This window comes from Epinephelus fuscoguttatus, linkage group LG13 (genome assembly GCF_011397635.1).
Source record: "Epinephelus fuscoguttatus linkage group LG13, E.fuscoguttatus.final_Chr_v1".
In the NCBI taxonomy this organism is placed as follows: Eukaryota; Metazoa; Chordata; class Actinopteri; order Perciformes; family Serranidae; genus Epinephelus; species Epinephelus fuscoguttatus.
The window spans coordinates 11319487-11332701 of NC_064764.1; the positions used below are offsets into that span (position 1 = coordinate 11319487).

The window sequence follows — 13215 nt, forward strand, 5'->3', positions numbered from 1 at the left end:
CGTCCCACTGTCACGATTTAATCTATTCATTCAGATAACATCTGGAGAGTCTAGAAAAGCTGCAAAATCATCCCCAATTTATCCCCATTCAAGTTAGTGGAGGGCTAAATCACAAGGCGCCTTGGACGGCGGAAGTCTCTATTACACCTGCTCTATAGGCCCAATGATGCGGAGGCAGCGCTGATCATCCAGGTAATTTCAAACTGTGGAAATAGAGCTTTTTGTGGTTTTATGCAACACTGAGCAACTTTTACAGGAATGAAAGGGTCCTGCCTTCAACACTGTGTCGAGGTCTCTTAATGCATCCATGGAGTCCAAAAACCAATGGGTGATGTCACGGTAGCTATGTTCACTATTTCTACAGTCTATGGAATTTTATGATTGTTGATTAAATCTTTGTAACTATCACTGAGTACCAAGCAGCAACTTCAGTGCCATTGTGTCATAGGCCTGAGCGGACAAACCGTCGAATGATGCAGAGAAAGTGATGGGGTAAAATAAATGAGTAAAATCTTCAAATGCACCCCAAGATAGTTTTCATTTGAAAGGTGATTCCTCACAAACGGAAAACGAGGGGATATTCATTTGAAAACAACATGGCACCATCTGGCAAATCCGAGCCTTCCGCTCTATCTGTTGTTGCAGCTGTATAAGCACAAAGTTCCACTCGGATCTCTAACAAACAGTGTGCTTTTGTCTGGAAGATTATTTATGGAAAATATTACCTTCCCATCCTGTGAAAATCTTCATGCTCGGCCTCAAGTGATGTGTTTTTATTGAACTGTTTTGAACAGTGTTCATGATATGATTCTCCCTCTATAATACAGCATACAGTTTCTGTCACAGATTTCACTTGCAGACACACGACACACACAAAACCATTGGTCATCATCCTTACAAGTTTATATAGAGTATTTTAGGTATATGTAAAATTATAAAATGGATAACTCAGGAGTCACACACAAGCCAACGTCCGCCACAAAGTCAAGTAAACTACTTTTAAGACTCATATTTGAATATACAAATACATTTGCATACTTATTTGTATAAGTCACGAGAAACGCCTCTCCTCCTCCTCCCACATTCAAATCAAGGAGGATTTCACTGATCAAACAGAAGTTAGTGCTTGAGATTGGGTGTTCAGTGTGTCTTAGTGTGTGCTTTTGTGTCTGACAGAGAGAGTTTACATAATTTTTCTCTGACAGAAAAACACGAACCCTGCCTGTGCGTCAACGATGCCAGGCTGAGATAGTGACTCACACTTCCAGTCCACTCCTGTTGTGCTTAAATATTGCAGAGTGAATTGGACTGACTTCAAACCAAACGAGCTTCTCTGTCAAACAGTGAGCATGTCTGGTGTGCCTGCTGTACAGATGTTCCCATCTCTCCATTCAGGGTGCTGTGCGTTAACACCACTGGCTGGATTAGTGCTAAAAATAAAAGTCCTACTGGACCACTGTGGACATTTTCATGTCAAACAAATGCTCTAATTAAACCATATTTCAGCTCAAGAACAATGCAGAACTGTATTATACTCATGTCATATTCTTGCACCAACAAAGCAAATATTGTATGTTTTCAATATTTTTTTTTCACTTTTTGGAGTGTACTGTACTCCATAACAAGGGGCAATAAGAGATACAAAGTGGGGGACATTCCTCCTGTGATTCAGTACATGACTCATGTGGTGATATGAGCTTTTTTGGGCCTCTGACTCTTGGTACTTGCATACAGGGCACATTACATCAGATTCCCACATGCCTGAGGACAGTGCGACAATGAATTGCCACCTACTTCTCTTTTGTGCCCCACTGCTATCAAGTTACACACTCTATTTCTGAATCTCTCAGATAGGAAATTTACATCTACGTAATGGAATCCTGAGGGAAAAAGGATGTTATGAGCCACTCATCTAGCAGCTGTCCTGTAATGTGTTAGTAGTGGCTGCATATGTCTTCTTCTGACATGACAAATTGGGGCTTGGCAGATGTTAATGTGAACCACTAAGCCAAGAGACTGGGGTTCTCAAAAGCAACTGCTGCAGTAATTTAACTCAAATTTCCTTTGACTTTTAGTAACTAAGTTATTTGCATAACTTAGTGTAAAACACAGCATTATGCTGATGTTTGTTCAGCCATCATTTTGGATCTTGTGCTCTGCTTGCAAGTAAGTAATTCATTTTCTCCAGTTTATTTCAAATGGAGTAAAGCTGTCCTTTTTCTTAACAGCTTACAGCAACCGCAGAAGTAAAGGCAATACAGCATAAAACTGGATTTGTATTATTATGACATGTGCATTAGTCATGTTGTTGCAGAGAAGTTCTTTTTTCTCTGTTAAACTGAGTAGACACTACACTCACATCTGGGTCATGTGGTCCAGCAAGGAGAGCAAAGCCCCCTGTGTAACACTTTGTTTTTACATGATTAAGATTGCAGCCACTGGGGCTACTGTCACTGCAGTCACAGTCACAGTCTGATCTAAATGACAGCCAGATGTCACTTTCATGTACATGCTGAGTAACTGGTGGAATAACACCGATGATTTAATAAAATAGGAGTGTTGTAAGAGAAAGACTGAATTGACAGTTCAGTTCTTTGTGGGGATTATTCAAGATAGGAACAAAAATATTCTCAGCTGAGCTAGAGGTTACAAAAAAATATCCTTTGGTCCAGACCAAAATATTTCAACAAATATTGGATGGATTGCCATGACATTTTGGGCAGAGATCCATGGCGTCCAGAAGATGGCCACTGCTGACTGTGGTGACCCACTGACTTTTAATTTAGCACTATCATCTGGTTATAATTCATGATTGTCCAGTAGCTTGGTGCTATCAAATATCTGCAAAACTAAACACATTCCCATCAGGATGATAAAGAATGACTTAAACATAAATAAATTAATATATAACTAATTAAATGAATGAATAAATCTATAAGTCTTGCTCAGTTCATGGACTGTACACTGTGATGATGCCAGACATTTTTAAATCTTGGCTTGAAAAAAGTTTTACAAACATACAAATACAAAGAGTCATAATTGACCCTTTTAACAATTTGAGGTTCCCTGTCAAAATTTTACAGGTGTCTCTTTTACAGTGGTGACCCCTGGGGGAAATGCTTTTGGGGCTGCAGGGGCTTTTTCCTGCAATACCACAAGTGACCAGTGGGAAAAAATTAAAAGCAAGGATGAACTGCGTTCATGAGGGCCTGGAAAATTCACTTGCTTCTGCTTTAGACTAAGGCTAGGACCTCCTACTTCATTAACATACAGACACATAAACACAAAATACAGAAATGTAGACAGAAATGTACAAATAAATCTGAGATATTTATTTGTGTCTTGTTTATCAACTTTAATTCATTTATTTATATATTTATCAATTTATTTTCATATTTATGTATTTGTTTCTGTATTAATTAATTTATTCCTGTAAGTGATTTTTCATCCTCTACAATGTTTTAGAGTCAGTCCTTGGACAGTATATTTTACACAACCTGTTCCATCAGTGAAATAAACTCAGTGGCTGAATCTCAGTCGTGAACAGGAGGTGAAACCAGTTGATTGCCCTAAAGACAGCCCAATCGCAGCACAGCAGCTGGAGACAAATCCGAATATTTTTGCATCCGGCATGCAAACAGCAGATGTTTATTTACTTGAACATTTTCCAAGTCACTGTTGTTCTGCAGACATCAAAGTTGAAGGCTAATTTAACATTTCAGTTTTCAAAAGCTGTCCAGAAAGATAAACAGAAGTCTGAAATTCCTTAAGGTGCATCCTCCGTCACTTAATTACACCCTTTGGGAAGAGAAGCACGACAAACTTCTCTTATCCTCCTCTTTATGCTGTTGTTGAGCTGGAAAACCCAGAAGTGACAGAAATATATTATTTCAAAGTGAATGCCTCCATCTTCACTATTAGATTTTCTCCGTAATGGGTCATTTAAGGAGAGGGTGGAAAGCTTCATTTGTTGATATCTTCAGGATGTTCAGAAAAGTGTCTTCCCAGTGTAGCATTCTTGATCCCATCTGGATTTCTGACCTTCTGTTCTTTATCTCTTTCTCCTGATGAGGCTTCACCTCTCCTCAATTAAAGGGACAGTTCACCCCAAAGTCAAAAACACATATTTTTCCTCTTTCATGTAGTACTATTTATTAGTCTAGATTGTTTTGGTTTGAGTTACTGAGCGTTGGAGGTATTGGCTGTAGAGATGTCTGCCCCTTCTCTTGAATTCTTGAATATAATGGAACTAGATGGCACTTGCCTTGTGGGGCTAAAAATACCAAAAAAAAATACATTTGAAAAACTCAACAGACTTTTTTTTTTTTTTTTTTCGGAAATCATGACCCAGTTACTCAAGACAATCCACAGACCTTGTTGTAAGCTGTTTCATGAAACTTTTCTTTTTCAAGCCTACCAAACAACACCCTATGACACCGCGCAGAAGAAAGCATGCATTGACTGCTCGCTTATCTAGCACCACAGAGCTAGCCAAGGTTAAGGCCCAGCCTAGGAGGATGACATAAATGTTTACATCTCATGCTGTCACAAGCATAAGCCTCTTGTCCATGAGCAGATTGCTTTCTCCTGTGTCGTGAAACAGTTGAGAGAAAATAGTACCTACATGAAACTACTCACAACAAGGTCTGTGGATTACTTTGAGTACCTGGGTTATGATTTCTAGAGACTCGGTCTCACTTGGTCAGGGGCCCTTGGCATAAGACATCAACGCACCACAGTATGCTTTAGTATGTAACGCACTGTATGGCGGCATTTTTTGATGCTTTGAGCAATTGCTGTATAAAGACCCAGAAAGTCACGTGATATGCAATAAGGGAGGTGGATGGGTCAAACAAACTCCGGACTTTTACCCTGTTTGTGTCCTATGTGAAACCAAAAGTCAGTCGAGTTGATTTTAATAAATGTGGTGTGCTAGCATGTGTAGCAAACTGCTAGTGACATATGTCACATGATGTTAAAATTACATTAATAACAAACCTTAAGTATTACAGTTTGTAAGAATTAAAGCTAACCATGTGGTTTTCTTTCCTAAACCTAAAAATTAAGTGTTTTACCTACGTTCTTAATATATTTTGAAAAGAGACTGTATGCATTCAGGTACATTTCCTGTGAAAACTGCAGTTTATTTTGAAGACACAATCATTTAATGAGCTTGAATAGACACACTTTCCTTTTGCGTCCAAAACTGACATGGTAGGGGTATCCAGCACATCATATTTTGATTTGTAGGGCAATTGACTAAGTGTCAGTATTTGACTAGTTGGGTAAGAATGTGTTGTTTCTGGAAGGAGACATTGCTGTTGAGATTTTCAAATGTATTTTTTTGGTGCTTTGATCATCACAAACCAAGTGCCATCTAGTTCCATTATATTCAAGAGAAGGCAGACATCTCTACAGCTTATTTCTTAAACACTCTGCAACTCACGCCAAAACAATCTAGACTTATGAACAGCACCACAGGTAAGACAAAAAATATGCATATTTGATTTTGGGGTGAACTGTCCCTCTAATGCTGATTTTAATCTTTTCATTGTTTGGCTGTTAATCTGCATGTTTTTCAATCTTCAGCTGATTAAAGTTTTAGTTTAAGAGTTTATCTGGCTTTTGTCTTTAATTTTATCACAACTCTACAACATAGTAATACGACTCCCATAAATACAATACAGATGTATGCTTTGTCCTCAGTTGGAATTCACGGAATAACAAAAGCAATGTGTTAAGCACACCATGTGAAGAGGAGTGAGTGAACATAACATTGTCCAAGGGGCAAATCCTTTGGCGTATGAGCATCACCGAAAGCCTGATGGCCAACACCTGTCTAAACACATGTAGATGAAATACAATATAATCATCCGCTCCAAGATTAATAGACCCTTCTCTTTAAAAACCTTCATCTAACCAGGCAGGTCAGTCAAGTGCATGTTCTTGTTTACAGTGACAGCCCTCATGCCCCTGGGTCCATAACAACAGACTGAGTGAATCATAGTTTTGTCCAAATACTTTAGGATGAATTGGGTTTGCCCCAAGAAGTGTGTGTGTGAGCTGTTCTGTCAAACAGTGAGCCTCACTTTTCCATTTGCAAATAGCACTCTTTTCAAGGCCTGTGTGTGTGTGTGTTCCCAGGACAAGCAGATAGGAGGTTTCAGCACATGGATGCTTCTTCTTAAGAAGCCTATAGAGCTGTTCTTTCTTTCTTTCTTTCTTTCTTTCTTTCTTTCTTTCTTTCTTTCTTTCTTTCTTTTTAATTAGCAAAAAAAGCTTTACAACTACTGCCTGGTGAGACTGATCATCTTGAACCCCAGTCAGCACTAGGTGACAGAATAGTACACTTATGGGGAGTAGGACAATAATAGCATGAACACTTCTGTTTATTCTGCAAACATTTTTTTAATGTTGGATGGCAAGTTGATGAATCTATCCTGGGTTATGTGCTAATGTTAAGTACTGGGATTTATTTGTCTTTTTGTTTTTGCTCCCATTTTTCACAGATTTAAGTTAAACATCACACACTTTTATCATGCACTCAGCTGATATATTTCTCTCAAATACTGTTCACAAAGTTTTTAAAATCCCTGTTAGTGAATGTTTCTCCTTCTCCAAGATAATCCATCCTGACGGGCATGGCACATCAAGAGGCTATTTAAACAGCATCATTACTACACAGGTGTACCCTTGTATGGTCACAATAAATAATACTAATACTATGTGCAGTTTGATCACACACACAATGCCACAAGTTTTGAGCAAGCGTGGCATTGGCATGCTGACTGCAGGAATGTCCACCGGAGCTGTTGTTGTGAGGTGAATGTTCATTTCACTACCATAAGATGTCTTTAATGTTGTTTCAGTGAATTTGGCAGTACATCCAACCAGCCTTGTTTGGTTACTATGACAAACTGCTGTCACGTCAAGATCCTGGTGATAACATTGAGCATCCAGATGAATGTCCCTGAGGTAGTGTCTGATGGTGTGTGCAGAAATTCTTGGGTTGTGCAAACCAATTATTGCATCAGCTGTCCAGGTGGCTGGTCTCAGATGATCCTGCAGGTGAAGACGGTGGATGTGGAGGTCCTGAACTGGTGTGGTGTAGGCTGGTTGAATGTCCTGCTTAGGGAGACGGCTTATGGTCGTGAAGTGAACATTCAGTTCACAGGCAACAGCTCTGGTGGACATTCCTGCAGTCAGCATACAAATGGCACGCTACCTTAAAACTTGTGACGTCTGTGGCATTTTGTTGTCACTGCACATTTTAGAGTGGACTTTAATTGTGAGCATCCTGAGGCACACCTGTGTGGTAATGATTATGTTTAATGAGCAGCTTGATAAGCCACACCTGTCAGGTGGATGGATTATCTTGGAGAGGGAGAAGTGCTCATTAAGACGGACTGTATTACATTTGTAACTAAAATTTGACATATAGCCATCAAATGCATAAAAAAGTATTAGATCTTTAAATTAAACCTGTAAAAAATGGGGACAAAACAAGTGTTGCATTTAAAGCTTTGTTCAGTATGCTTATATTGATGTATGCAACGACACGACAGTCAAACATATTCATTCAACAGTAGCAGGTTTAGTTATTGTATAATAATTGTCATACCTGAACCAACAAGGATTCATCTTCTGCTCTGCGGAACTGTTTATCTGTCGCCGTGTCTACACGGACAACAATAACGAACGGCATTCGCTGCGCTTCCGTTGCCCATGACACCGGAGCGAAGTTCTGACAGCTGATTCTCCAATCAGTTTATATCCACTCGGAGCTCCCAAATAATCACTTTTGAAGTTATTTACAGTCGGACGTGCCTCCTTTCACCTCCGGCTGGAGTTGCAGAGAGCGCCTTGAACAGAGGAGGGCGGCTGATTATGGTGTAGCAAGGAGCGCTAGCCCTGAGACAGCAGGTAAAAACGCTCAGTTAACACACAAGCTAACACTAGCTAGCACACATACTTTATTAATAACTGGCGGCCGTCTTCATTAACTGAAACAAGTGACATATCTCCGTGCTCTCGCCCACATGTGAGAGTAAAAAGCCTGAGCTGAGACCGGTTTTAAGCTTGGACGTTGTGCCTAGCTAGCTGTGATTAGCGGTGTTAGCGGTTTGTTATTACGATTATTAGCGAGCGAAAAGTACAGTGACGAGGCGGTAACTGAACTTCTAAAAGTATTTACACCAGCATTAGTTATGCTTTCAGGTCCTCAAGAGGTCTGGTTTTAAGCGATGCACACTTGCCTGTGTTTTAGTATCATAAGAAGTTAGCTGGAGTTCTTTAGTTGTTGTCGACAGTGAGTTACAGGGGACATTTTGAAATTAAAGACAGGCTACATTCTGTTTTACTAAAGAGAACGTACTCTGTTTGCCACCAGTGTATGGTTTTACGTGGCTGTTGTACATACGCTTATTATATTGTGAAAAGGATGGGTGTCTTTGCGGTAGATCCAGAGGAATTCGGTGTGATTGCACAACACGAGGGAAAAACTGTCAGATTTTTTCATCAGTGTTTGCGTGCTTATCTTCTAGCTGGTTGTAACAACCTGTGTGCGTGTATGCACTTTCTCTGCCAGCTCAGCTATCTGCTTGTGCTGCAAGGTCCTGTCCCCCTGCAGCTGTTTGACTAACACCCAGGTACTCTGTGTGTCAGTGGGCAACACCAGGGTGCAGTGACTGACAGCTGAGGCAGGTGGGCATTGACTTAGACTCAGTGACACACATTTTCTGGGCTCGCTGATACCTGATAGCTTCACTCTCTGCAACTGCTGCTCCCTGGATGAGTTCACCCGGTGCTCAGAGTGGACACACGGAGTGCAGAGATGCCAGCGTAGTGCTCTATTAAGACCTCTCCACCACCTGCAGTTATGTACAAGAGTAGAAGAGTAATGGTGGCTTAAAACAACAGAGGGGACCAGTGGGATCAGCTTTGTTATATAACATTTAGTGAGTGACGCAAGCAGGTTATCAAGGTGGTTGTTGGGCCATACAGATGCGGCTGCACCAGGCAAGGTGATTGCAGATGTCTTTGAAAGGTTGAATTGTCTTTAAAGTAGCTCTTTATAGTTATTTATTGGTGGTAGTCTGCATACTGTTAAATTTAAAGTCGGGTTTCTTACCATGAGCTGTACTGAATTCTGGAATGTGTGTAGAATAACACATTACTTTCTAATTTAAAAAAAAATATTTCTTAGATAATTTGATATTCAGGCTAATGCATAACATATTATGTTTGCCAGACTTAAGCTGCCATTTCCTAATTGGAATACATGAATTCATTACAGATTTGTTATTTTTACAAATGCACAAGAAACATTTCCAGGAAACAAGTAAACAACAGCAAAGCAGAGGCAGAAACCCACTCAGGCGAGTGTTGCATGGCATCGATAGTTACGGTAAGACGTGTAAGACATGTTTACAAAGAGGAAATGCTTTCATCTCTAAGTTGTATTGATCTCATACCATAGATGGTTGCTTCCTGCTGCAGCACTGATAGGAACATTGGCAGATGCATGACTTTTTTGACTTTGTACTCTACGGCTATAGTGAGTCTGTTGATTATCATTTAGCAATTACAAAATGCTGTTCATACTATGAGAGGATTTGTGGTACTTCTCTCTGTAGGCTCCCTTCTGTCTCGCACAATCACTTTTCTGAGATGATTAGAAATAAGAGAGTGTCAAAGATAAGATGAGTTTCTATTCCCCTCTTGCATACAACAGCCCCGTACAGGAAAGTGAATAACCACTACTGTAAACCACAGCAGTTAGGCTGTGGCAGTTTTTGGCATCTTTCAGCAGTGGTGAAGTGTTCATATGATGACTATGCTTATTTGTCTCTCAATAGAAAGTCTAACAAAAGCACAGTAAGCTTAAATTGATCATGAATGTAAGGAGCAGGTGGGCAGAATTCAAACCCATTAGCTTTTACTGCAAAGATTTTATCTGTTGTAGAGAATAGGCTTCTGTATAAAGGAAAGGCTGTCTTATTAATTACCTCCTGTAGATAGTCTCTTATAACAAGACTGTAACTCAACACTTACATTATTAGAGTCGTGGCCCCACATGTCTCTCCTCAACAGGGAATCCAATTCCAATTGGCTGCTCTAATCGATGTCAAGCACTTCATTAATCTACCGTAATTCAATGGTGTCATAGTTGTGAGTTAATTGCTGCAGCAAGAATAGGAAGGAGTTGACTTAAACCTCATCGTTTCCACATGCCTCACCCATTAAACACTTACCAATTCAGTCCTTTTTATGTTTTTGCCTTGAGACCCACACTGACGATAGCCTGACTATGCGTGGGTTGAAAATCTTTTATGGCAAAACTTGGATGTAGCATTACTAGCATGATGGGAAAAGATTAATCAATTCTCAGCAGAACTGAGCTTGTGCTTTGGATGTAATTTACCTTGAAAGACATTTCCTTTCATTATCTGTATCTTTTATATGTGCGGTGTCATGTTGGGCTGGAGCCTGTTCCGGCACATTGGGCTGGAGGCAGCCTGAACAGGTCATCAGGCTATCACAGGATTGACATTACTAGACAGACGACAAGCATTCACATTTTCAATTGTGAGCGGTTAAAGTTGTGACTTCACCTTGTGCGCACGTCTTTGGACTGTGAGCGGAAACCCAGCCATTTTTAAAAATGATCAAACATTTTGTGCTTCCTTTTTCTCTGTTCTGCAATGATTCATTTTTGCTTTATGGTCTGTGTTTGATTTTCAGGCTTTTGAGCAGCAGTGCAGTGTGGCAGAGTGCAGCGTGGGGCAGACCGAGGCAGATCACAGCAGCTTAGCCATGCTTACATTGGCCAGTAAGCTGAAGAGGGATGATGGAGGAAAGACGGGCCGTGCCTCTGGAGCCTCCGACTCCACCCATAGGGTCTCCATCAGGGACCGCCTCCTTACCAAAGGTGTCTGAGTCATTGTCCACTTCATCCATTGTGTATTTCTTCAATTCAGATTCTTTTTTTTTTTTCTTTACAGAAGCAAAACAAACCAGGCAGCTAAATACTTAAAGACTATAGTTTATTTCAATAGAGAAACATAAAATTGTTCATGTTCTTTTTCCTCCGTGGATGTTTTGGCTTCTCCTTTTAGTTCTTTTTCTCTGTTTCTACCTCCCTCTCTTTATTCCTCTTTACTCTCTGTTGGTGTTTTTCTTCTTGCTCCTTGGTTTTTTATTTATAGGTACCTATCGCCACCTTGAGATGCAGCTTCCAGACACCTGCCTCCTCTCCCCCTATTTAAATTTCAAACAGTTGTCCTTGTCCTTCTCAGTTTTGTCACTCCCTTTACATTTGTCTCATTCTCACCACTTGTGCCTGACACCATTTTCCATCATGTTTTCACCTCTCTGGGTTCTCACCGGTCTCTGCTTTAGTCCGTATATTTACTTAAAGGTATCATTTTACCTGAATACTGTAACCTGTGAAATTAAGATTAAAGTTTGATGTAACTGTTAAATAGTAAGTTGAATTGCCCAAGAACTGGAATGAAGGGGAATGTCACTTTGATTGAATTTTCACAAGTGCCTTTTCAAGTGCTTGGCTGTGCAAACCTCTTCATAAAACATCATATACTCCTAAATTTCAAAAGCTCATATAGGTAATTAGTTACTGCTTCATGCATCTGGTTTATAAGAACATTGTGTTATTTATAATTAGAGTTGATTCAACAGTGGTTTGTCCACTGCTGGTCCAGTGTCATTTACAGTTCTTTATAAATGTGAGTGAACAGAATCCTACAAACACCTGTTGGTATAATGCCCTTCAGTACAACATGAGAGTCTCTTGGATTGCTGTTGCCTTGTGGAAGTCCTTTTTTTCCCAGGGGTGATAATACAAGGTCAAGTCCAGTTCTGAGGCAGGAAACTGCTAAATGAGCTGGCCTGGGACCAGCGCTTCATAACGCTCAAACTGAAGTTTACAAGTTTGCTGTAACACACAGATGTTTGAGTAAAACATAGTCCATTTTGTGAAAGCAAACAGAAACCTGCTCCCTGAGGAGGTCTTATTATTGCCCATCTTTTCTGCTCTTGCCAGGAAAGCGTGATTGCTTCATTATCTCGGTCTGTTACACAAATCAAATCGTACTGATCATTACGTTTCAGAGAACATCAGTGGCCATGTAAAATAGCTAAATGTGGACGAATAATGCCGTGCTTGTTGAATAAACCATCTACCACTTGGGGCATAAAGACAAACACTACAGCAGCTGATGTCGCTGTCAACCAGAAGGGAGGACTCTTAGTGTTGATAGTACACAGTAGACAACCACTGATATAATTTTTGGTTGATCTTAGGGCAGGGATTTTACAAGTATGAATAGGTCCCTCACATTTGGCACAAGTAGGCTATGGAGAGAAGTACTTGTTTTGATAAAAGGCAGTTGTTGGGCTCATTGAGCAAAACAACAACTTCCTGCCAGCTCCAAGAGAGCTGTTAAATAGCTGACTTTATACTCTGACCTCCAAAGTGAAAGAAATACTGAGTTTGATTGAAGTGGCTATTTATTACACTCTGCACTTGTCAAAGAATATGTTTATATAAATGACAATGGAAAATTTTCAGCACGACATGTGAGAACAACAACATAGACAAAGTATCCCCCCCCCCCGCCTCTGTGTGTTGAAGTGTTAAACCTGCTGACACAAATAAGCAGTGAAAAGAGTCTCAGAGATGTAAAAACAAAACAGAAAACCTGTGAACTTTTAAAAATCCAACTAGACTTAACCCAGAGGCAACGCTAGTAAAACATTCCTCTGCTCTTTACATGTCTTTCTGTTGCTTTGCTTCTCTCCATCTCTTTTTTCCTCCTCCCTTTTGTTACCTGCTGATCGAGTCGTTCTACTTTTTGTCTCTGCTACATTGTTTGTATGCATTTTACAACTTGCATATTAGGCGTTATGTTTTTATGCAGAGCAACTTTCTTGTCTGACTCATATAAAAAGTGTGAGTGTGACAGTGTCGGCTCTCTGTGTAAGGTTCTCACTTCTGTCAGTGTGTGTGTCACTTATTCGTTATTCTTTTTTCTCTCTTCACAGAAGTTGCAGAACTTGAAGCCAATCTCCCTAGTAAGTATGCGTACACTTCCATACACGCTGATCTCATTCAGTGAGTTCAGTCATACTCATTCTCTGAGATCATTGCACTTTGCATTCCTCTTTATGTTTACATTAGCGTTTCATCAGCCCCAC

At 40.1% G+C, this 13215-nt stretch overlaps 1 protein-coding gene across 1 annotated transcript in view; it reads left to right on the forward strand.

Moving 5' to 3' along the window:
* Positions 1-7629: 7629 nt before the first annotated feature.
* Positions 7630-13215, forward strand: part of ube2f (ubiquitin-conjugating enzyme E2F (putative)) — a 61562-nt gene continuing 55976 nt past the window's right edge. The window contains exons 1-3 of the mRNA XM_049594648.1: positions 7630-7923; positions 10744-10930; positions 13063-13092. Coding sequence (XP_049450605.1) covers positions 10816-10930; positions 13063-13092 — 145 coding nt within the window. The 5' untranslated portion in view covers positions 7630-7923; positions 10744-10815. The remainder of the gene's footprint in view (positions 7924-10743; positions 10931-13062; positions 13093-13215) is intronic.